General features: G+C 42.2%; 1 protein-coding gene across 3 annotated transcripts in view; it reads right to left on the bottom strand.

Annotated features, from left to right (window-relative positions):
• Positions 1 to 24,355, bottom strand: part of CARMIL3 (capping protein regulator and myosin 1 linker 3) — a 68,304-nt gene that overhangs the window by 19,700 nt on the left and 24,249 nt on the right. For all 3 annotated transcript variants that reach the window (XM_089479904.1, XM_089479903.1, XM_089479905.1), the window contains exons 3-20: positions 19,083 to 19,133; positions 18,013 to 18,072; positions 17,570 to 17,691; positions 15,424 to 15,521; positions 14,497 to 14,567; positions 13,178 to 13,251; positions 12,040 to 12,115; positions 10,475 to 10,563; positions 9,157 to 9,251; positions 8,954 to 9,040; positions 8,431 to 8,540; positions 6,725 to 6,802; positions 6,476 to 6,552; positions 5,562 to 5,666; positions 3,371 to 3,440; positions 1,733 to 1,814; positions 930 to 1,026; positions 433 to 487 (exon numbers count right to left, since the gene is read on the bottom strand). In XM_089479904.1, the coding sequence (XP_089336030.1) occupies positions 433 to 487; positions 930 to 1,026; positions 1,733 to 1,814; positions 3,371 to 3,440; positions 5,562 to 5,666; positions 6,476 to 6,552; positions 6,725 to 6,802; positions 8,431 to 8,540; positions 8,954 to 9,040; positions 9,157 to 9,251; positions 10,475 to 10,563; positions 12,040 to 12,115; positions 13,178 to 13,251; positions 14,497 to 14,567; positions 15,424 to 15,521; positions 17,570 to 17,691; positions 18,013 to 18,072; positions 19,083 to 19,133 (1,497 nt within the window). The remainder of the gene's footprint in view (positions 1 to 432; positions 488 to 929; positions 1,027 to 1,732; positions 1,815 to 3,370; positions 3,441 to 5,561; positions 5,667 to 6,475; positions 6,553 to 6,724; positions 6,803 to 8,430; positions 8,541 to 8,953; positions 9,041 to 9,156; positions 9,252 to 10,474; positions 10,564 to 12,039; positions 12,116 to 13,177; positions 13,252 to 14,496; positions 14,568 to 15,423; positions 15,522 to 17,569; positions 17,692 to 18,012; positions 18,073 to 19,082; positions 19,134 to 24,355) is intronic.

The raw sequence follows: 24,355 nt of genomic DNA, 5'->3' as shown, positions 1-24,355 counted from the left end.
TTCTTCTTCCATCAATTGGTTCTCCAAAGGGGCAAAGGGTTACTCCATGTATGGGGCAATGTAGGGAAGTGAAGCAACAAATAAGGATAGTCAAGCCATAGTTAAGTCAGCCCTTCCCTGTGCATTGCTTTCCTGTTTAAAACTCTATGCATGCACCCCAGCTGCTTGGAAGTAAAGAATAAAGTGTTGTAAGATGGTACCTGTTCCCACAACCTCTCTCTCCATTTCAAATCACCTGGACAGTCCCATCCCATGCCTGTACCATCTTCCTCCAAGCTAGTATCTTCCAGCTATGCTGGACTACAACTCAAATCACCCCCCCCCCCCAACTCAGCTACAAGATGTAGACCCACATATCTGGAAGGTGCAGACTGAAGAAAGTTGTCCTATATCCTCTCACACATTTGCACTTCACAGAACAAAAGGACTTACACAGTCTTCCTCCTGGATTAGCTGCACAAGTTTCTGAAGGATTTCCTCCAACGTTCTGGGAAAGAGATAGGACAGGATGGCTCACATTGAGGAGCATGGGCAGCAGGGGAATGGTCAGTTGGAAACATAAATCAATAAATAAGCCATTTCCCAAGTTCTTGTATTGGGGATATGAGTCACAGAGTGACTGACTGACTCTAACCATACACATTTTTTAAAATATAGATATAATATTTTTATGTTGGGGTTTCTTGAGACCTGAAAATAATTTCATGGGTTCCTCTAAATTAAAAAAAAAGTTAAGAAAGGCTAATCTACACAATCTTAGCACTGGTTGGTTCCCAGCCTTGGCTTCCCAGATGTTGCTGGACTACATCTCCCAGAACCTCTAGCCAATATGTCTGATGATAAGGCATTCTGGGATTTGTAGTTCAACAGCCTCACAAGTTAGAAACCACTGTTCCAAGACCACTCCGTGAAGGGAGGGGCCAACTCACCGGGATTTGACATTGAAGTTCTTGCCCAACCAGAGATGTTTCAGGGCCTTGTTCTTGGCAAGTGCTGGGACGAGGGTCAGCAGATCCGCATCAAAGCCTGAAGCAAAAAGGAATGGTGGCAAAGGGTAGAAATCATAGAATCATAGAGTTCTAAGGGACCACAAGAGCCATCTGTTCCAACCCCTTGGCATGCAGGAATGCACAAACTAAAGCATTTCTGAGAGATGGTCTTCCAACTTCTGTTTAAAGACCTCATCCTCTGAGGCAGTCCATTCCATGCTGAACAGTTTTTATGGTAAAAAAGTTTTTCCTAATGTTTAGGTGAAATCTCTCTTCTTGTAATTTGAATCCCTTAGTTCATGTTTCTAGCATCTGGAGCAGCAGAAAACAAGCTTGCCCATCTTCTACATGACTTCCTTTCAGATGTTTAGAGAGAGCTATCCTGTAACCTCTCAGTCTTTTATTCTCTGAGCTAAACTTACCCAATTCCCTAAGTCGTTTCTCATAAGGCTTGGTTTTCAGACTTCTGATCATCTTGGTTCCTCTCCTCTGGACACATTCTAGTTTGTCAATATCTTTCTTTAATTGGGCTGCTCAGAACGGGAAACAAGATTCCAGGCAAAGTCTGACCAAAGCAGAATAGAATGGCACTACTATTTCGCTCCTTCTGGACATTATATACCCATTGAAGTCAGAACTGAACTGGCTTTTTTGGCCACTCCATCAGAATATGCAAAACACGCTATAGAGACATTCAAGGACCAAGGGCAGAGAGGAGGCAGCTGGAGAACACAGAAACTTACCATTGTCAGAGAGATCTAGACTGCTCAAGGCGCTGATGCCAGGCAACTGTTCTTGAAGCACCTGAGCCCCTGGAGAGCGCAACTAATTGAAAGGAAAGACAAGGAAGATTTACCATATATACTCAACCATAAGTAAACCTCATGTATAAGTCAAGAGCAGGTTTGGGGCCAAAATTATGGAGTTTGATATGATCCATGGATAAATTGAGGTTTACAAAGGATAAATTGAGGCATGTTACAAAGGATCTAAAGGATGAAGCAAAGTAAAAACAATGCCGAAGAACTTAATTCCAGCGGCATAACTGTTTGTGCTCACTCTAAAGGCTGGATGGATGAGAGATTAGAGTGGGGTCAGTGCTTCCAGGATAGATTACACTCTTAAATTTCAGCAGGGGATGGTTCCTTTTTAGGAAGAGTTAAGGTAACAGCACTGGCATTGACCCATGGATAAGTCAACTCAGGTTTTTTGGGTCAATTTTTGACTAAAATATCTAGACTTGTACATGAGTATATACACAGGAAATCACAAGTGGCAAAGGGCAGCTCTGGGCTCATAGGCCACCCCACAAACCTGCTTTCTGGCCTTCTTGCACTGCCTTTTTTCTGGCCAAAAAGAGGTGAATTCCTCTCCTGGAAGTCTCCAGAAAAGCCAGTTTACCTTTTAAACATGTTCCAGGCTTTCCTTACATTGTATTATTCAACCATTAGAAAAGTTGTTATGTGTGTGTGTTTTTTGGGGTGGGGATATTGTTGGTAGTGTGTGGCTCCCTTAGAGGGTTCCATGGAGAGAAAGCTGGTCACCAGAGAATGTTTTCTCATTCCTTATTCAAATGGCTGACTCAGAGCAGGAATAGATAGATAGGAATAGAAGAAATACATGAAAGGATGGCAGGTTGCCTTTTAGTATATTAAGCCAATTCCACAAAGCTCTGACGGAAATCACCAGGAAAAGTAGCTCAGCTCCTAAACCTAAATATGAAAGAAGGTGAGTTTCAGGGGGGATATTTTGACATGTATAGTGAAGTTTAGGGTATCTGACTCCCACTGTCAAGCCTCCTCACTTTGGCACATCTACATGATTAATTTTATAATCAACCTCACCTTGGCAGCATTCTTTTTAACAAAATTCTTTTAAAAATCTGCTCCAAAATAACCTTTTGCCCACCTCATCCCCACAAGTATTAAAATATTGTCTATATAGCCCTTGAGATCAGTTTTAAAACACTGCTAAAATGGCATGCTTTGGTGCATTTTTACTCTCTTGTGCTTTTGGCTGTTACACTAACAAGTTTTAAACAGAACATAATGGCACACAAACACACCATTCTATCTGTCAAAGTGTGGAAAATCAATTGCAATTATGTCTTTAGCTGACAGTACAAAATCCAGAATCTTACAAACAATTAGTGGTAAGATCTATGCCCCCCTGGATAATCCAAGATAGATCAATAGAGCTGCATTAATTTTTGTACTCCTTGTGATGTGTGTGTGTATGCGTGTGTAAAGATATGGGAATGCCATAATGAGTGTCTTACATTGCAGAAGATATTACTAGATCACTGTGTGGATGGATGGATGGCTTGACAGACAGAAAAAGCCATTTACACAAAAGAACTGCCCATTCCAACATCCCATTACCTCACATCCACTCAGATCCAAATGGAGTTCACTGAGATGGGTGTTTGCTGACAGACCTTGGAAAAGAGACCTGAGAGAGGAACATGAAAAAATAGTGTTGATTTAAACTCATCTGATGTTCTCCTATAAGCCTCTCAGAAAGGTACGTTACAGTGAAACTTCTAAACATTAAAAACAAATAATACCAAATCAAAAGACATTGGGTAAATAAGTTTTCCCAATAAATTATTCCAACATTTAATCTTCTCAAAGTGTTACAGCTACAGCAAAGCCACTTGTTCCTATTCTGAAATAGTTCCCATTATACACACAGTCCTAATATATACATGCAGGTTGAGTTTAGCTTATCTGGAATTCCAAAATATTCCAAAAGCCAAAACTTTTTTCACGGATGACTGAGATAGTGATGCCTTTGCTTTCTGATGGTTCAATGTACAAAAACTTTGTTTCATGCACAAAATTATATAAAATATTATGTATACAATTACTTCCAGGATGTGTGTATAAAACATACATGAATTTTGTATTTAGACTCAGGGGCTTACCTCCAAGATATATCATAATATATGTACACTCATCCCTCCCGATCCATAGACTTGGAGTCCCTGATCTCGGTAGACGGCAAGCGGAGAGGGATAAAATGGTGTGTGTGCCTGAGACGTGTGCGGCCATTATAACCAATGGCAACTTGAATATTTGTGCTTTTCCAGATTCGTGGGAGGGGGTCCAGAACAGATACCCCGCAAATTGGGAGGGATGCCTGTATATGCAAATACTTGTTGTTAACTGCTCTCAAGTCAACACCGACTCATGGCGACCCTGTGGATTAGACATCTCCAAGACCCTCTATTCTCCACTGCTTTGCTTAGTTCCTGCAATCCACACCTGTGACCGCTCTGATTGAGTCTATCCATCTGGCATGTGGTCTTCCTCTCTTTCTACTTCCCTCTACCTTCCTCAACATCATTGTCTTTTCTAATGAATTGTACCTTTTCATGATGTGGCTGAAGTGCAACATCCTCAATGTAGTCATCTTGTTTCCAGATAGAGTTCAGGCTTGGTCTGCTCAAGTACCCATTTGTCTGTCTTTTTAACCACCCACAGTATGCTCAGTGCTGTTCCCCAGCAGCACATCTCAAATGAATTGATTTTCTTCCTGTCTGCTCTCTTCACTGTCCATCTCTCGCATCCATACACGGTGATGGGGAATATGATGGCTTGGATGATTCAAACTTTAATGCTCAGTTGTATGTCTTTACATTTTAGGATCGTGTCATGTTCTTTCTATTTCTAGTCTTCTGATTTCTGGACTGCAGTCTCTGACCTGATCAATACTTGATTCAAGGCATGGGAGATCTTTTATTATTTCGATTTCCACATCATCTAGGTTGAATTTATGTAGATCCTCCTTGGTCATTACTTTTGTTTTCTTTATGTTCAGCAGTAAGCCTGCCATTGAGCTCTCTCATCGCATTATGTATGTTTATGCAAATATAGGTATGCCAAAATCTACCCCCTATTCCAAAATCCAAAACATTTGTTGTTCCAAGAATTTGGAATAAGGGAGATTCCTACACACAAAACCAGGACATATATTGTATTTTGGCTTATATACCAATACCACAACTTGTTGGGCAATAGACCAACAGAGGGCAATAGAGTCCACAAACAGAAAACTACGGAGTTTATCAAACAGGAAGAATTTATCTTAAATTCGAAAGAAAAGAAAGTGGGGTCAGAACGCATTCACTTAAAGTCGCTAGTTTAGTGCAATTATGTGAATGCGTATTGCATTTGAACTGGCTTCCCATTGCCCAAACATAGCATGCCATTGCCCGAATTTGGGTATGACAGTCTATCATGCAATAACGTGAAACCCCATGATTGCGTTCGGACAGACTTCCCATTGCCCGAATTTGTGTGTAGTGGATTATCATGCAATAACGTTAAACCCCATGATTGCGTTCAGATTGCCATTGGATTATACTTCCAATTTCCCTTATCTGATAAACTCCTACAAATTGAACCAATTTTCGACCAGTTGCGTTCCCCTGAAAATGTTGCAGAAAAGTAATTTTTCAAGGGTACTGAGAAAGGGTAGTTTTTGTCAACAACCAAGGGTTGGTAGACACATAGACAGACTTTTCAGGATCCCTTCAGGAAGGTGATGAAACATAGCACACATGCTCACCTTAACGCTTCCACGGGCATTTTGATGCCTGACAGGTTTACATAGCTGAGGGAATAGGCGCTGCAGAAAAACTGCTTGAGGGAAGGTTGTAGCCCCTTTCCTTTCCTGCAGAAAAAGAAAGCACAGTAGCAAAACAAATACTGTACAGTGGGCCCTCCACATTCACTGGGGTTAGGGCACAGGATTCTGGTGAAAGTGGAAAAACCACAAATAAAAAACCCACTGGTTTTTGTTTTTTTTACTTGAGTGAACACCTTTCTAGCAATCTCTAGGTCCTCCAGTGCAACTCTGTGGTCAATATTCACTAGAGGTTGACCACAGATTCATGTTGGAGGACCTATAAATGCCTATAGTAGTGTTTGCTCTAAGAATCTCTAGATCTTCCTTCGTAACTCTATTTTCAACCTCATGCTGGAGAACCTAGAAATTCCTAGAGAGAACATATTACAGTCTGCCCTCGGTATCCATGAGGGATCCATTCCAGACTCCCTTGTAGATACTAAAATATGCAGATGTTCAAGTTCTGTTGTCCCCAATGGTGGCATGTGCATGCGGCCACGTCACCATTAGGGACAATGGGACTTCAATGGCGACGCGTGCATGTGGTCACGCAGCCATTAGAGACAGCCCCATTGTCCCTACTGGTGGTGCATGCATGCATGCACCACCACTATGGAAAACGGGGGGTTGCCATCCGAGGATGCCCAAATCCACGGATGACAAGTCTGTGGATACCAAAGGCTGATTGTACTCAAATCCATAAATAATCAAATATACACAAGTCAAAGCTGCAAATGTGGAGGGCTGACTATAAAATCTCCCGCCTCCTCCTTGTCCTGAGTGTTGAAAAGTGGGCCCAGATGCAGGGCCTCTGGGAAAGAGAGGATGAGATACCAAAGAATCCAGTTCCTTACCGATGGGAGAAGGTGTTTCGTGCGAGGTTGAGGTAGCTAAGCCGTGGGCAACAGCCATGCAGCAGTGCCCCGAACAGCTATAGGGACAAGACAGAAAGACAGACAGGCCCAGGCCCAAAAGTGAATGTTTCTCCCAGTTGCCAAACCTGGTACAGCTTTCCTGCACTGGTCCCCCAGAATGTAATCTTCTGCTTTCAAAGCCCATCTCATCCCACCCATCCCAAGAGTCTGGCCCTCTGAAAACCTTACTGCATCCACTGCACAGTCGGTGGAAGATAAGTCCAGGTGAACCAGTGCATTTGGCTGGGCCAGGAATGAATAGAAACCCTGCAGGAGAGAAAGGAGAAAGGAAGGGATGAACAGATAGAGCAGGCCATAGAAAAAATGGTGATGGCACCCAGCCAGGAGAGAGAAGGTCATTCTGGTACAAAATCTTCTTTCCAGAAGGCCTTTGATCTTACAGCCATTAAGTAACATACTGTTAATGATCTGCATGCTTTGAAATTGTAAACAAGTTCTCCTCTGAAGTTAAAAAACCCCACCAGATTGTAATAGTGGGAGGAGGAGAAAGACAAAAGTTTGTCTGATGACTGCTACCTCTCACCCCAAGCACAGACATTGAATTAAATGCTATATCGTCAATCAAGACTCATGTAAACCACACTGAACAAAAAGGATTGCTCTGATCAGGGCTAGGGGTTGAATTTAGGCCAAGGGAGGAATAATGTGGCCCTAAAGGGCTTTTCATGGGCACCCAGCTTGCCTGTTTAGACCCTCACTACTAAGTCTTTGCTATAACAAACCAATGGGAGAAATACCCCCAAAATGGTAAACTGTCATTCCAACAGGCTGCCAAGAACAGTGCTTTACCTTAAAAGAACCCCCCAATCCTCCCCAAAAAGGAAAAAAAAGGGCAAAAATACCCCATAAAAAACCTTAAAGGTGAAAAAATGCATCCCACCACACCTGTGAGGCAAAAATTGATCCCACAAACATTTGTGGCTACTTGCACTTAATTTAGGTCCCTGCCAATAAAATGCTGTTATAATTGCTTGACAGTGAGAATCGGGAAATTATAAAATAATAATTATACAAGATGTCAGGGTGTACTGTACAATTAATAATCTTTGAGTAAAACTATTTAAGGTTAGTTACTAGTGGTTGGCATCTCACTTTTATATTGCTACAGAAGGAACAGTGAAGCATTTCGACTCCTGACTTGTAGGATTCCCAGTTCTCAGTTCCCTAGATCCTTTTCTCTGGTCCTCAGGGGAAGGGTTAGGAATCTCAGGATAAGAACACAGCCTTATAAAGTGAGCATTTTCCCCCTTCATTACTTAGACTTTCCTATGTATTTTTTTAATTTAATGGTTTATTTTGTAAACCATTGTTGATATCTCACAAGGTCCTCTCCAGGTCTCTGGTTCTGACCCCAAAATCCTAAGGCCTGGAATAGTCCTGACCTAACAACCATATTCACTAGTAATGTAGCACTGCTTCTTGTTGTTGTGCACCTTCAAGTTGTTTCTGGTTTGACCGCAAGGTGGATTTCTATCATGATCCTATCATGAGGTTTTCTTGACAAGATTTGTTTAGAGACAATCTGTTATTTGCCTTCCCCTGAGGCTGAGAGAGTGTGACTTGCCCAAGGTCACTCAGTGGGTTTCATGACTGAGTGGGGATCTGAACCCTGGTCATTTAATAAAATGAAATTAAAAATGCCTGGGTAAAGCTTCTGCTCATCTCCCTGTGTAGCAAGAAAGGCTACACATGAATCCAAATTCTAACATTTAATGTTCTTGTCCATGGTTGCCCTCTTTTCTTTCCTGGCTAGCAGGGTCTCTTGGGCTTTTTTAAACAATGGGGTGAACTGCTCTCACAAGACTTTTGCAAGCTAAGAAAGCCACCACAACTTCATAATGGCAGCCTCTTTGCAGGGCAGCGGGTTCACTCACATTTGCTTCATCCGTTCCCAGCAGACCTGGATTCTTGCTTAAGTCAAGATGGCGGAGGGAGCTGGTGAACGCTGGGTTGGCACCAAATGTCTGGCACAGAACAGCAAGTCCTGGGGAAAAGGAAGATAAACCTTTCACCAAAAGTCCTTTCAGTGATCCTTTAAAACATTTTGGTCTAAATCCAATCTAAAGAAGACTAACGGAATCAATGGGAACTTTGTAAAATCAACATTTAGGTAAGTTCAATTAATTCAATGGGTTTACTCTAGCTGGGATGAGCAATTGGATTTAAGCATTGATTTCCAGATGCAATCTGACCTTGGAAGCTAAGCAGGGTCAGCAAGCCCAGTTTGCAGAAGCAAGAAATAAATATGGACAGCTCCCAAAAGAATGGAACAAAAGGTTATGTAGGTGACAAGGAGCAGCAAAACCCAAGGAATTAAATAATGAGAACTTTATTAGAGAATGGGAACTGTTCATTAGACCAATGTGGAGAGTCCTAGAGAGAGAGAACTAGATATACCTTTAGGAGTGATGCTGGTCTTGGAAAGGCAGAGTTTGCTGAGGCCTTTAGGAAAACACAAAAGCTGCTGGCTCAAGGCAATGAGACCTGTGCAGGGGGCAAAGAGGGAAAATTGATTCAAGAGCAAGCAACTAAGCATTCCTTTCCTACAACCGCCATCACACCTGATGTAGGATTATCTGGGCCAAGATGCCAGACCTCACCTTTGTCCTCCAGTGGATTGTGGGAGAGCGTGAGGGCATGGAGAGCTGTGTTCAGGTTCTCAGACAAAACACAGGCAAGTTTCAGGGCAAACTCTCTGCACAAAAGGAGAAAAGAAAAAAGAGACAGAGAAAAACAAGACAGTGTCAGTAGAAAGAAAGTCTGCTTTGAGAACCCATTTTCCAGGAAAGCTAAGAGTATATATACACTACATAATTACAAGGTGTTTGATAATACTTTAACTCCTGTGAAATCCTGTGAAATCCTGGGATTTGCAGCCCTATGAGATAATGCCTCTGAAAAGTTTGACTTGTTATCCAAAGAGATCTTAGTTGCAACAAGCCAATTTCGTAATTCGTTTTCTCAAATAAAACCCTAGTTGGGATTATATGTCAGACAACCTACAAATGGGATTAACCACTGTGTGTCAGGTTACAGATTTCCATTATGTGCAATACCCTTCCCTCTGAAATTTAATACACTCCAACAATTTTTAGAATTAGACAATGTAGAAAATATACCAATGAAGGAAGGGTCCTCTGTATACTCCAACCTACTATTTATTTTGTGGACAATGTAAATATTGTATTTTCACATTGTACATTAGATTATATTATTCTGCATTATTCTTCCAAAACAAATATTTGTAAATAAATAAATAAATACTCTGATAGAAAGCATTCTTCTTGAATTTATTTCACTGAACTACTCCCTTAGAGCAAGGCAGACAGGCATTTCATATTCAGAATATTTAAATAATATTCCTAAAACACATTGCAGTTATATCTTTGTCACAAGCTTGTTTTGGTTTCTCCGTCATACACCTACTGAATAACCATTTTAATAAATACAGTTTATTGTGAACACAGTCACAATACCCAAAAAGTGTGAAGTAAAATACCGTAAAAGAGCTGATAAAGGGAGCAGTGTGAAAATACACAGGAGCAATAAACTAACCAATCTAACCTGAAGGCTATAACTTTAAACATTGCCCATTTTGGTGTGCCTTTAACAGTGGATTATGGTGAGACTAATGAGAAGTCATTTTTCTGAGTTTATTGTTGCACAATGTGGACACCATCATCAAAAGACCCTCTTTCTTCTTCCCACAAATCTTTAGGATTGTTTGAAAGGTCTCACAAGATGACTTAAGTGGCTATCTGGAGAATTTAAAACTTAAAAAGGGGGTACAAAACACAAACATGTTTGCATGGGCTTCTCTTGAGATTCGTGGCACAGCTTGGAGGGAAATCTGAGGCAAGTGCGCCTGAGAGAGAACGCAAAGAAAAATGGGAATTTCAAAGTCTCGGCAAGCCTCACGTTTTTAACCCTGCATTGTCCAGCACCAGCTCCTCCAGGTGATGAGACTTGCTCACCGTATGCAGAACCTGCTCCGCTACTTCAGACCCCTAAGGAGAGAAGAAACACAAGCAGAGAGAGGTGTGAGGAAAAGACCCAGGTGATCAGGGACATAAAGGAGCTTCAACCAGGGCTGTGACCAGGTGCTGCAACACTTAGGGAGGCCTCCTCCGCCTCTCTGTAGCTGTGTGCCCAAGGGCCAAATAACATATCCTCCCAATGTCCTCATGGTAACCAGTCCAGATGTTGCAGGTCCCATTCCCCGGCTCTAGTGCAAACTGTCCTGAAGATTTATGGCTAGTTCAGCACCAAACCCACATTATACAATGGACTCTTAGTATCTTAGGCGCCAAACAGATGGGCACTATAATGCACCCTCGTCATGTGCGAGGGACAGCGCTTCCAGACGCCCTTCACCCCTCACACGTGATGAGAGCGTAAAAATGGCGGCACCCCGTACAGATGGGCGTCACCATTTTGATGTGATGGACGCTTAGCGTCCACATGTTGTGGCGCCATTATGATGCTGTGAGTGTGCCATAGGCGCACTGCAGCATCACAATCACGCTGCAAGAGGAACCCACTTTTTGTGGGTTCTTTTTGCTCTGCGGGGAAGTCCTGCGGTCAGGAGGCTGCAACTTCCCCATGGAGCAAAGCAAGGCACCGGGAGACCATCCTTTTTGGACGGTCTGTCCTGTGTCTATGTTTGGTTCCAGGACTCCCCATGGACACCAGACTCCATGGATGCTCAAATTCCATTGAATACAATGGTACTGTAAAATGGTGTCCTTTCTATAAAATAGCAAAATCAAGGCCTGCTTTTTGGCATTTATATATTTTAAACTTATTTTCAAGCCATGGATGCTAGAATCTGTGGATAAAAAAAAATCTATGGATATGGAAAGCCAACTATACCACCCTTAACACTGATTTTTTTAAAAAATTACCTTTTACTCCAGTTCTTCCCAGAAAATAACATACTTTGTGCAACTGTAATGAATGACTAATGACATCACCATGAATGGCATCACTGTCCTGGAAAAGGAGGACATCTGGTCACCCTGGCTGTGAGAATCTATCCCTGTTCTTTCCATGTTATTTCTGCCTGATGTACCAAATTTTCTGTCAAAGTAATGCCCAGGAATACACCTGCTTTGAATGGAAGTGATTTAACAGATTATAGGCTATCAGTATGGTATAAATTACAGTACAAGTTACAGTTTATTAATATGGTGCGTGTGAAGCTGTTTGTTCCCAGTTGTTGTGTATTTTACTTTAGCCCAGTTGTCCTATAATATATGTATTTCCTCTTTTTATAATTTTTATTAATTTTTGTAAATTCAATTTATTTATTCCCTTTTCTATGCTGGCTTTGTGCCGTAATACATCAAATCAATCAATCATCTGAGGTATATCTATATTAACATGAGCTTTTCTGGGGTAGAGGCTAGATTGGGTGCCTTGGCTAGACGAAGGGGACATCTAGCCAAGGTCTCAGACTGCATGAACAAATGGGGGAGACATACCAGCCGCAAGTCCTTGCAATAAAGTTTGGTGAACCACTGGTTATAAGCCAAAGCAGCCACAATCAGTGCTAGGTCCCTAAAGAGGAGGAGGAAAAAAGAAAGAAGGAAGGAGGATTAGAAACTGGAGGATTTTCTGACTACAACAGTCTGTTTCAGCAATGTTCTCCCCGTCTTTAACCACATGCCCTGGGGTCCAAGGTCTAATCTGCACTGCAGAAATAATACAGTCTGATACCACTTTAATTGCCATGGCTCAATGCTATTGGATTCTGGCATCTGTAGTTCTGTGAGCTATTCAGCCTTCCCTATCTGAGAGCTCTGGTGCCACAACAAACTACAAATCCCAGGATTCCATAGCATTGAGCCATGACAGTTAAAACTGTGTCCAACTGCATTATTTCTTCAGTGCAGATTAGGCCTTAGAAAGAGGAGGTAGCTGGAAAGAAGATGGGGCAAATATGAAATTAGGAAGGGGCAGGGAAGAGAAACATGGGGCAGAGGGTAAGGCCTTTCCCAACCTGCACCCTCTCCCTATGTGTTAGACTTCAACTCCTATCACTCCAGTTAGTAGGGCCAATGGGAGCAGCAGTACAATACATCTGGGAGGTGCTGGGGTAGAGCTCCTATAAAGAAATATGGAAGTATGGGGTTTTATTTTATTTTTGTCCACAACGGGCTACAAACGGACCCAGAGAATAATAATACTTTGCAAATTCTTGGGCCTTAAAATTTCTCACATGTATTGGCATCAGCCTTGCCACAGTTAGAATTATTAGGCTGAAATTCCAAACAAGGGCTGATGGGGAAAAGCATGCCTACAAGGGTGCATCTACAGTGTAGAAATAATGCAGTTTGGCACCATCATCTTAAGTACTGTAGCTCCATTCTAAGGAATCCTGGAATTTGTAGTTTTACAAGGTCTTTAGCCTTTTCTCAGTGGCAAAACTACAGACCACAGGATTCTGTAGTGTGGAGCTATGGAAGTTAAAGTGGTGTCAAATTGCATTATTTCTACAATACAGATGCACCCTAAGTATCTAGTGAGCTTATAGCAGTCTGAAGGTTGATTGATTATTTAACTAGAAGTCTTTTGATTTATGGGGTAGAACTGAACTAAGTTCAGATAGCGTCTTCTCACCGGCTTTCCAAGTGACAGAAATCCAACAGGTTAAATTCCCGGTTGTCTTCTGAATGATAAATTGTGTCAACATCCTGAAGTAAGAGAAAGCACAAAAGAAAGCTTGAATTGATTGGTTTGTTGTAGTTTCAAATGTAATACATTCCACTCCCAGAGACTTAGGACAGCATTTACAGTCTTCTCCCTAATCTTTCCCCGCGGCACTACAACCCTGTGAGGTAGACTGGACTGACAGGTAACGACTAATACAAGATCACTTTGACGGATGGGACAAGAAAATGTTTGCCAGAAAACTAAAGCTTGGAAAAGTGATTTTTTTTTAAAAAAATATGAATCCCCAGAATCCTCCCCAAATGGCCATGATGACGATGGGTTTCAAAGAACAGGGACCCTTTCACACTATATTTTAACTGCCATAGCAAACATCCTATGTAGCCCTGGGCTTCACATTTTATGGAGGTATACTTAGAATTTGAAGCCAGGGAGCTGTAGTGCCCTACCAGACTACAAACCCAGAATCCCATAGGATACTGCCATGCTGGTAAAGTGGAATCGTAGTACTATTTGTTTTTGTTGCATGCCTTCAACACATATCCCAACCCTAAGTCATGGGATGTTCTGGGGCTGAGAGTGTGTGATTCATTCATGGTAATGTCTGCATGGGCCAGGATATTCCAAAGGCAGCTTGGAGCATCCTAGCCCTGAAACTTTCCAAACCTCCCCCATTATCTGGGGTCCTCTGTTGTGATGCCAGACAGCTATTCTTATGGCCACATCATTCTGTCACCTGATGAGTTGTTCATTCCTGAGGTCAGAGCTGCATATCTGATTTCAGAGTGAGTGACTTGCAGTGGCACCAATGGCACTGGGCAGCTAAACAGGATGCATTTTAAACAGCTGCCTGGCATTGGAACGGAGGTCTCAGGATATTCTGGGAAGATCTGGAGCAAATAGAGTTTTTGAAGCCTGCTTTCAGAGGGGTATGCCCCAGGTTTGGTGCAGAATGGGTCAAACATCAGCCGGATTGTTTGCATCGGACTCAAGGATTGGGCCCTGCATTGTCTGGATTCCTTGCTAAGATGACAAGGAAAAGGAAAAGGCCAGTTTGTTTGGTCCCTGCAGACAGGGCCCTAGTGGGTTTTCATGGCTGAGTAGGGAACTGAACCCTGGTTTCTAGAATTGTGGTCCAACACTCAAATCACTACATTAAGCTGGCCCTCTACTGCTATTTATGCAGTGTGAAAGGGCCCAACGCTTCCCTACCTCACAAAGCCAGCTTGTGCAAATCACCTTTCATGCTTCTCACCCTGTGAACTTACCCACTGTACCTCTTCACGGCACGAGTGCCCATTATAGTCGCAAAGGGCTGCATACGTTTCAGAAAACCCACCTGAAGGGAAGCAAACAGAGTTCTGCTATGGTTGAGCCTGCCTTCAGAGGGAAGCCTCTGATAGGTATCTTGCTCACAAAGGTAAGGTGAGGTAGACAACCTGGACTGTATCCATTTCAGCACAGCTATCCTCACACAAATGCAAGCTTTCATATGCAAAGCATTTAGAGAACTACCACGTTAAGGGGAAACGCTTAGATTAGAACCCATCTCCTAAAAAAAAATTATTTTTCTACTCCTAGAGGCCTCCAGATATGGTGGTTTTGTGTCACAACAAAGTGATGCAACCCCTGCATTCTCCCCAAAATGAAAATGAAATAAAATTTGGAATGGACCTCTGATGGTGGCTTCATTTTTAATAATGCATGCTTGGACCTGTTATGACCGGTGGTAGATCCTGGAGGCAAAACTACAGTAATTGTCCCCCCACTCGAGTTGGTCAAAGTTCTGGTCTAGAAGTAGTTTACCATTGTGTACCACCCCCCCGCTCCCCCCAAAAAACAACTATCCCTGCCAAGCCCAGTTTGTGAGCCTTTAAGGCCATTTGACTGCTGGCACTGGAGACAGAACATAGGGTTAAATGGACCTTCAGTCTTGATCCAGGAAAGCAATTTGTATAGCCTTCTGAGAACTCTTCCGGGATTCAGGTCAGTGGGTTAAGTGGATAATGCAGTAGCTGTAATTAAAATTTCATACAATCTCCTATGAATGAAGACTACGCTGGCTGACTATCTGGAACACGACCAACACAAAACCATCTGAAAAACTGGAGACCTCGATGGATGTGAAAGGCATCACTTTCTGCTCTTTCTACTCTTCTGTTAATCATGGCTCCCAGTCCCCCTTCCTTTCTCACCGCAAATGCTGTGGGTGGTGGAGTTGGAGCTTTCGGAGTTGGGGGACATATCCCGCGGGGTCTCGGGGGTCTCCACAGTCCCATGGCGGATCAGACAGCTGCATGGGAGACGGGGGAGAAAGAAGAAGTTGCCATTAAGGGTGGAGCTTTCAGGTTCTTTCAAAGCTTGGAAAAAGTAATATTAAGTACCAACTATAACTTCCAGAATCCACCCTGACCCTGAGCTGAGGGATTCTGAGAGTTGTAGTTAAATGTAACAGAGATGGGAAGCTTGTGACTCTGCAAATATTGTTGGATTACAACTCCCAGTGTCCTCTACCATTCCTAGAATCCCCCAGACTGCATGGTCTACCTCTGGAGCTTGCTGTGCAAAAAGCAACTTTCTCATGCCCTGGTATCTCAATTGTAAAAACCCTATTGCATTTTGCTTTTGGAATTTAGCCCAGTCTAAGACCAGAACTACCAAGAAGAACCATGGTGATTTTTGACTCCAGCCTTTTTCTGTCTCTATAATAATTACATCCATCAGAACAGTCACCCACACCACCCACAGTAAAGCTGCCCAGTTTCCACAATCTCATGGCTCTCATGTGCTGCTAAAATTGCCAACTGACCAGACAATGACTCAGCCTACTCTTCCACCTTTAAGAGATGTATGTCCAGAAATCAGGAATGGAACCCAAGAGTTGGAAGGTGGGTTGAACTCATGACTCAGTGGAGGATTTCCAGCTAAAACATCCCCAGCAAGTAACTGTCCAGCATCTATTTGAAGATGTCCAGAGGAGACCCCACCACCTCTCTAGAGAATTGGTTGTTGAACTGCTCTTACTGTCAAGACGTTCCTTCTAATATGCAACTGAAACCTACTCTCCTGTAACTTCAAACCATTAGACCTGGTCCTATGCTCTGAGGCACCAGAGAACAGACTTGCCCCCTCCTCTCTGTCACAAGTATTTAGACAGTGCAATCATGTAATCTCTCATGGGTTATTCACACTGCAAAAATAATCCAGGATGTATCTGGGTTAAATCTCTGTTGTTCACACGCATCCCGAATGCACCCGATTAAGTTTTTTTGGGGGAGGGCTGCCAAAAACCCCACTTAATCCAAGAAATCGATATTGGGTTCCCCCCAAGTTTTTTTAAAAGATCCACATTGTCGGTATGCAAATAGACCTGAATAAACCAGGGATAAAACGCTGCATGCCTTGAACATGTTCTGAATGCATTTGCATGATTGACTCCATCTTTATTCAAATGCTTGCACGTATGAGCAACTGAACTTGCAGAGATGCACACTGATGCAGTTCCATAGTGTGAATAACAAATCCAGAATGTGTGAGTGAGATGATTCATACTGTCGCACTAAAAAAACCAGTGTCTGAATGACTACTCAGTCTTCTCTTCATCAAGCTGAACATCCCAGCTCCGTCAATCTTTCCTCACACATTTTGTTCTCCATACCTCTTATCATCCTTGTTCCTCTTCTCCAAACCTGTTCTGACATCATCATCATCATCATCATCATCATCATCATCATCATCACAATAATAATAATAATAATATTTTTGTATCCTGTTCTTTTTCCAAAACTGGGACTCAAGAGCAGCTTACAATATTAAAACAAAAAACAAAACAGTACAATTACTTGTACAATGACTTGTCTATATCCTTCTTAAAGTGAGGTATCCAACATGCTGATAAACACTGACATAGACTGTATTTGCACTACAAAAATAATGCAGTTTGACATGTTGGGATGGGATGGGCCTTCATTTGAGTAGCTGCTGCAGGAGTGGTGCCTATTTTATTGTTTTAATGTGTAGTCGTATCTGTCTGTCTGTCTGTCCATCCATCCATCCGTCCATAGTAGATACACAGACATTCACATTGTGTACATACTTAGTCTGCTGCTATCACCGAAGGGAATTTGTCTTTCCCAGGCTGTATCTACACTGCAGAGTTAATGCAGTTCGACGCCAGTTTGACTTTACCTGTCATAGTTTAATGCTATGGGAATTCTGGGATTTGTAATTTTGAACAGTAAGGTTGTTGTTAAGGCCATAGCTGTGGTAGACATCTGAAATATCAGCAGTCCCACCACATGCATCCAGTCCTCCCAATGCTGCTACCATGTGTATACTCACACAGAAGCTGGGCTCGGAAAGATTTTGGCTAAGGCAGTGTTGACGTGTCTCGTGACCTGGTCGGCACTTTCTGGGTTGGGGAATTTGAAGCTGTAGTTTGCTTTCTCTGTTTCTACCAGGATCTGTAACAAAGATTCATCTTACATTAACACAATATTTATTTATTAGCTTATTATTTTGAATGCATAAACTATTCTTCATCCACAATTATGGTGAGCAAGTTCTGAGCATCCCACTGAGCTCTGACAACTGTTGGCTAACCTTGGGACATTCTCGCTCTTTCTGGCCAACCTCACAGAGTTGTTGTGAAGACACAGTAAGGAGCGTGAAAGCCATGCCCACCACCTTGTGTTCATTGGAGGAAAGGCAGAATATAAACACAACAAGTGGGCAGCATTTTGGATATAGTAGGTGGGCCCTTTGCCAGAGACCTAGCCTCTCACCTGGTTGTGATTTAGTGCATTTAATGCTCGGATCTCCAGGACGTTGAAAGAGCATTCAACCTGTGTAGTAAGAGGGAGAGGAGAGAAAGCAGTCAAACTAGATTTCAAGGTAATGGGACCTATCTCTTTGAGGTTTCTACCTCCAATGAAATAAAACTTTTCAGGGACTGCATTTGACATGTTTTACTTAAGCAGCACCTACACGTTTTCAAATGCAACAGCAGAGACTTCTTGAGAAATTCAATGTTCTCTGACTTGTAAAGAGGTGGGTAGTCTTGCAAAGTTCAAGGCAACACGGATCTCAAAGGCAATACCTTTTATTTTATTTCCTGGACTTTCAGACTCTTTGTCCCTCCATATCCCTCCATACCATCTTAACAGAGAACAACGACAATGTACGCCTGTGACTGACATTGGCTGCATCCACACTGCAGAAATAATCAAGTTTGACACCAGTTTAACTGCCATTTTTCAGTGCTATGGAATCCTGAGATTTGTAGCTTTGTGAGATATTTAGCCTTGTCTGTCAAAGAGCTCTGATGCCACAACAAACTACAGTTCCCCGAATCCCATAGCACTGACCCATGGCAGTTAAAGTGGTGTCAAACTGGATTATTTCTGCAGTGCGGATGCATCCATTGCCATTTCCCCCCTCTCTCCTATATTATTTTTAACACCTTTGTTTGATGATGAAGCCATTAGAGCTTCAAAAGCTTGCATCATGCATGTTGTGCATTTTGTTTGGCCCAATAAAGCTACTGCTGTTTTGTGTGTTTCAGATGTTATTAGATCTCTTAGTGACAGGGTTGCTAGACTGAAAACTGGAGGGGGCTCCCGTGCCCTTAAGGTTTGTGCAGAAGATAAAATTTCAGCAGGTGTGGTTTGTCATGCATGCAGGTAACAAGCACCACTTGCTGAAAGTGTCTCCTCTACACAACCATTAAAGGTACAGGAGCCCTCTCCAGCTTTCACTCTGGCAGCCTTACTTGGTGAGCTGCCCACCGAAGGTTGGCAAAGGAACTGAACCCCATGCCCTTCCAAACACCTCACTTCTCCTTTCTTCCACTCACCTTGGCTGGCACCTTAAGCGCAAAGAGATAGATCCTCCAAGTGGTGAGAACCTGTTGGAAAATAGGGAAAACATCAAATATATTAATGAGGTGAAGTGAACAGAAGGAAAAAGATGGGACTGTTTGTTTCTCCTAGTCAAGAGCTGTGGATGCGGGTAGCTAACGGCAATCGAGCGGGAAATCTGTTCTGGGTTTTAGTTTGAAAAGAGCTACCCAAGGTGATGAATCCTATTGGCTTTGTTTCCTATGGACTTTACCACATGGGAGAAAAAGGGCAAAATCTGGGTTTAAATAGCTGATTATCCCGTGCAAAACATGATATCACATTTAAGATTTTCACACGACGTTGCTATTAAAGAGGCAATAAATCCCAAATATGGTTTGTTGCTGTTTATTGCTTCTTTATTGCCTCTTTAATAGTGATGTGTCTGAAAATCTTAATTGCGATATTGCGTTTTGCCCAGCATAATCAGCTGTTTAAACCCCCGATTTTCCCCATGTGATAAAGTCCTATCTCCAGTCATCATGAAATACATTTTGTGACCTCAATTCAGTTACTTTTTCACAGCCTAACCTACCTCACAGGAGTGTTGTAAGGATGAAACAGATTAAAGAGAATCTTAGGCCAATTTGCCCTGCAAGTCGCTTAAAAATTAAGTGTTTAAAAAAATATTTAAGACTAAACTAAATAAATGGATGGATAAACAAAGCAACTGAGTTATTGATTTTGACAACTCTGTCAAAAAATGGATTGCAAAATATTTTCTTTAAGAAGTATGACTGTTGGTTAATTGGTATATACTGCCCAAAATTTGTTTCTGAAAATGATGTAAGTGGAAGATTTATTATTATTTTTTTGTAAGCCTTTTTGTACAGTATCAGGTGCTTATAGTTCCTGATTTTGCTTTCCTTTTCATGAGAATGGGTGCCTTATGTCTGTTAGACAGTAGGGAGAACGTCTGCGCATGAGAAAAAATAATGTTCTGTTGTACTAACTTTGATGCTTACTGCTGTTTTTATTGGGTAGCTTTTGTCTGCTTCTCACAAACTGGCAACCAAAAAAGTTACTAATAGTTCAGGGGTTCCTTATGATTCAGGACCTTTTAACTCAATTTGTAAATAAATAAATAAATGGAAATTCAATTTGTAATTATTTTCCAAACATAGCAAAACAATAATGTCATGTCAAACCAAGTTATATATAATGCATTTTATGTTCCTAAAGTAACCAAATGGTTGTCAATCTTTAAATGGTGTTACTATTGGCATTTTTCAATTTTCCTGAAAATTTCTGGTTTCCTTCTGGAAAGAAGAGGAAAGGGAAAATTCAGTTTTTCCTCCCATTGTTTCAAAATATGTGGAAATTTTATATCTTTAACTGGGAGAGAAGGCTATGAATTATGTGAGACATAAGAGCAGTGGTGGACAAATGCAGAAGATGCAAGAAAAACCTGGGATCTGGCTTGGGGTGCAAATGTTCTATTATTATTATTATTATTATTATTATTATTATTATTATTATTATTATTATTAAAGGATGCATGAGCTTGAAGGACTTGAGGAGCCACAAAACAGTGTTAGTTTGTACCTAGACCATGGGATGCAATTCACCCTCCTCCCTTTACATAGGAAAATGGGAGGAATGATAAATGATCTAGTTGGAGAGGCTGCTGTGAAGAACAATGAATTATTGATATCAAACTATCTATCTCTTTATCTCTCTCTTTTGCTTCTTCTCTAGAATCATGCCAAGATCACACTGAGGACTCGAGAGAGAGAGATAAGGAAAGGCGTCATTGTGTGGCAATGGGTGTGGGGACATGGTGTGGGAAAGTGTGGGAAAGCCTTACTAGGAAGGCCACAATGGGGGCTTCTAAACCTTTGCCAATGGCAACATAAAAGATGATAATTCAATAGTTAAAGCATCTCTCCCCATATCTGTTGGCTCAACAGCCTGAATGCCCAATTCACATCATCGCCCATCATGCTTGACATTAGGAAGGGAAGCAGTTTGAAGAAAACTTCGAAAAGTGAAGTCGAAGGATTTCATGGCTGGCATCCATAATTTTTTGTGGGTTTTTTAGGCTATGAGGCTGTGTTCTAGAAGAATTTATTCCTGATGTTTCACCAGCATCTGTAGCTGGCATCTTCAGAGAAAGCTGGCATGGAAGAGAGTGGGGCATGCCAGCATTCCCTGAGGATGCCAGCCACAGCTGCTGGCAAGACGTCAGGAATAAACTCTTCTATAACACAGCGCCATAGCTCAAAAAAGGCTCAAAAAAACTTTGAGAAAGTGACTTTTAGGGACTACAGTTCCCAGTATCCTTTAGTAGTTATAGTCCAAACAAAAAGGAGGGAAAGGCCTTTCCAAGCTCCCTGGACGTCCACCTACAGAAACTTTTCATTTTAGGAATCATCTGTTGGGAAATGCCACACCTTTCATAGCCAATAGTTTAAATCAACCCAGAGAAGCCCTACGAAATGGCTTCTCATTCCCAGTCCATTTTCCTAATTTTGATTCCCCGCCTTGGAATCAAATCTGATCTGCTTCCAGCTTGTCCCAGTTTCCAAAACCTTGCCTTCCACCCACACCTATTTCTATCTCTCTGACTATATTCTACTTTCCTATTAAACCACTCTCCTGCCTGCAACTCCTGTTATGAAACTGTGAAGTGAATCATCCCAATCCCTCTTTTCTCAAACTAGCCCAACCTGGTGCACCCTACCCTTTCAACCCCCTCCTCAAATAACTCCATCTCAATTTACTTCCATTCTATTCCCAGCCATTTCCAAATCCTTCTTGGGTCCTTCTGTTTCACCTGGCATGACTTTCCCCCAGTTATCCTAATTTGGCAGGGAGAGTCCCACATATCATCCTGATTCTTCAGCTGGTTTTTAAGTGTCCCAGTTTCTTTCTCTTCCTCCCACTTTCCCCCTTTCTTCTCAGCAAACTTTAATTGCCGCAAACTGAGCTCAAAGTGCAAAAGTACTTTGCATTCAATTAACACAGTAAGGGGGAAAGGAGAGGACAGAGGACCTTCCTTGCAGACTCAGGCCAAGGCAAGCCACTGCAGCCACTTGTGTGTTCTTCCTCCTGAATGATTTTTGCCATTTTAACCACACAGATGTTGCTTGGCCACGTGTGTCTTGATTTTGATCTGTGAAATATCTATGCCCTCTCCCCAGCTCAACCTTTCCCTTGCCTGCTCCTGCCCACGACCTACAATTCTGCTGCCAATAGCAAATTTGCAGACTCTGACCTAATTTAGCAGAAGAGGATCTGAGAGCTGGCGCTGTGAGTGAAAAGGAATATTGCTCCCAAGTATGCAGTTATAAGGACAGGGGAAGATATGTCCCCCTGCATTTCAGGATTCCCCTCCACTTAACAGCCAACAATCTGAGCAGCAGACTCTATGATCAGGCAGAGCAATGTAGTGGTTAGACCAGGAATGGACAAAGTGCAGACCTACGGCTACTAAGGCTGTTTTTTTTACAGCCACTGACCCTTCCAGACCCACTCACCCCCCTTCTTTCTTAGCCAAAACCAGGAAGAATTGTCTCACTTGGAAACCTGCTGCAAGAGTAGCAATTCACCTGCTAAAAGGGGCCACAGTGTGCTATTTATTGTTGTTGATTTCAACCTGTGCAGCGTGTGGAGTGACCCTTGGACCCACTTCATCAGTCTTTGGGCCCACTGTGTTTGCCTACCTCTGATGCAGAGAGACTGATGAGAAGTCTGAGCTGTTACTGCTGGACTTGTGGGCTTCCGTTTCAGAGTGATGTGGGTTTATGAAGTAGTGGGCAAGCTCTTTGGCAGAGTTTGGCAATTTTCCATTCTGGACTACAATTCCCATAGCCCTTAAGCCAAACTGGCTGTCTGGAGACTGACTGGGTAATTCTGAGAAACAGAGTTCCCCCCCAAAGTAAAACATCCATGCTCTCCATCAGTGCCAGCAGAATTACCATTGTATATCATCCAACTGTCCTGATTTGGCAAGGACACTACATCCAGCGATGTAGACTCAAGTCAATTAACTCAGACTTAACTCAGACTCAAGTCACTTCAATGACTTGACTTGGACTTGGCTTGGCAGAAATGACACACTGACTCAACTTGACTTACGACATGTATATTTTTAGTGCCTGATTTGCTGGTGCCATTCGCTTGGAGCAGCAGGCAAAACCTGCCTGCAAAGTGTGGGGTGCATTTATTGGAAAGGAACCGTAAATGCGTTAGGCAATGGGACTAATAATAATAATAATAATAATAATAATTTGTTTTATTTATAGACCGCTATTCCAAAGATCATAGCGGTGAACAGCAAGTAAGCTAATTAGCAAGTAAGCTAATTTGCCCCCAACAGTCTGGGTACTCATTTTAGCTCCCTCCTCGGAAGGATGCAAGCCTGAGTCGAGCTTGGGCCCTTTTGCTCGTCTTGAACTCGCAACCTTGTGGTTTTGAGTGAATGGCTGCAGTACAGGCATTTAACCACTGCGCTACCAGGGCTCCTGAGTTGGAAGGATCCTTCTGAAGTTTCTGGAAAGCTTTAAAAGGCTCCTCTGATGTACAGTTGGGACAGGCTGCCAAGCAAATGTCATCCTCCACCTCAAGCCCATTCCCTAACACACTTGCTGTTCTCTCTGAGGAGTTTATCACACTGGGGCTAATTTTGGCATTAAAGAGAGTTTAAAGGGCATTTAAAGCATCCTGCAAATAAAGTGGAAATGATGAGTAATTACACGAATGATTGTCACATGTAATTGAGCAAAGAAAGTGATATTGGAAATACATTGTTGCTGTAGTCCCAAAAGTAAAAAGATGTGCATTAATGCTTCTTTCTGACCACTTTAATGGCAGGTTTTGTGTGACGACCTATGACATCGTTTTGTGTAATTACGTGATTTTTTCAGGATATTCATGGTATAAACTCCCTATCTCCTTCGTGTGATAAACTCCTGAGAAATGCACCCCATCTCTTTTTTATCTGTTAAAAGCTGGCTCCCAGACTTAAGACTCGACAGAAGACTTGACCTGAAAGTATCTTGCAAGGACTTGAGACTTGACTTGAGACTTGGACTAAAAGACAGAATACATCACTGGACATGTCCAATTAATCCTCTGCCATCCCCCTTTTTCAGCTGTTTTTCAAATATCTCAGTTTCTTTCTCTCCTCCCACTTTATCTCTTCATTCATTCCCTTCAGCTGCTTTTAGTTTTTGCTCTTCCATTCCACTTCCCCCTTTCATTCTTGGTTTACTTCAATTGCTGTAAA

The sequence above is a fragment of the Sceloporus occidentalis genome, unplaced genomic scaffold, assembly GCF_023333645.1.
Source record: "Sceloporus occidentalis isolate IW3139 unplaced genomic scaffold, rSceOcc1.0.p SCAF_14, whole genome shotgun sequence".
NCBI classification, from domain to species: domain Eukaryota; kingdom Metazoa; phylum Chordata; class Lepidosauria; order Squamata; family Phrynosomatidae; genus Sceloporus; species Sceloporus occidentalis.
This window is presented reverse-complemented; position numbering and strand designations above follow the sequence as displayed.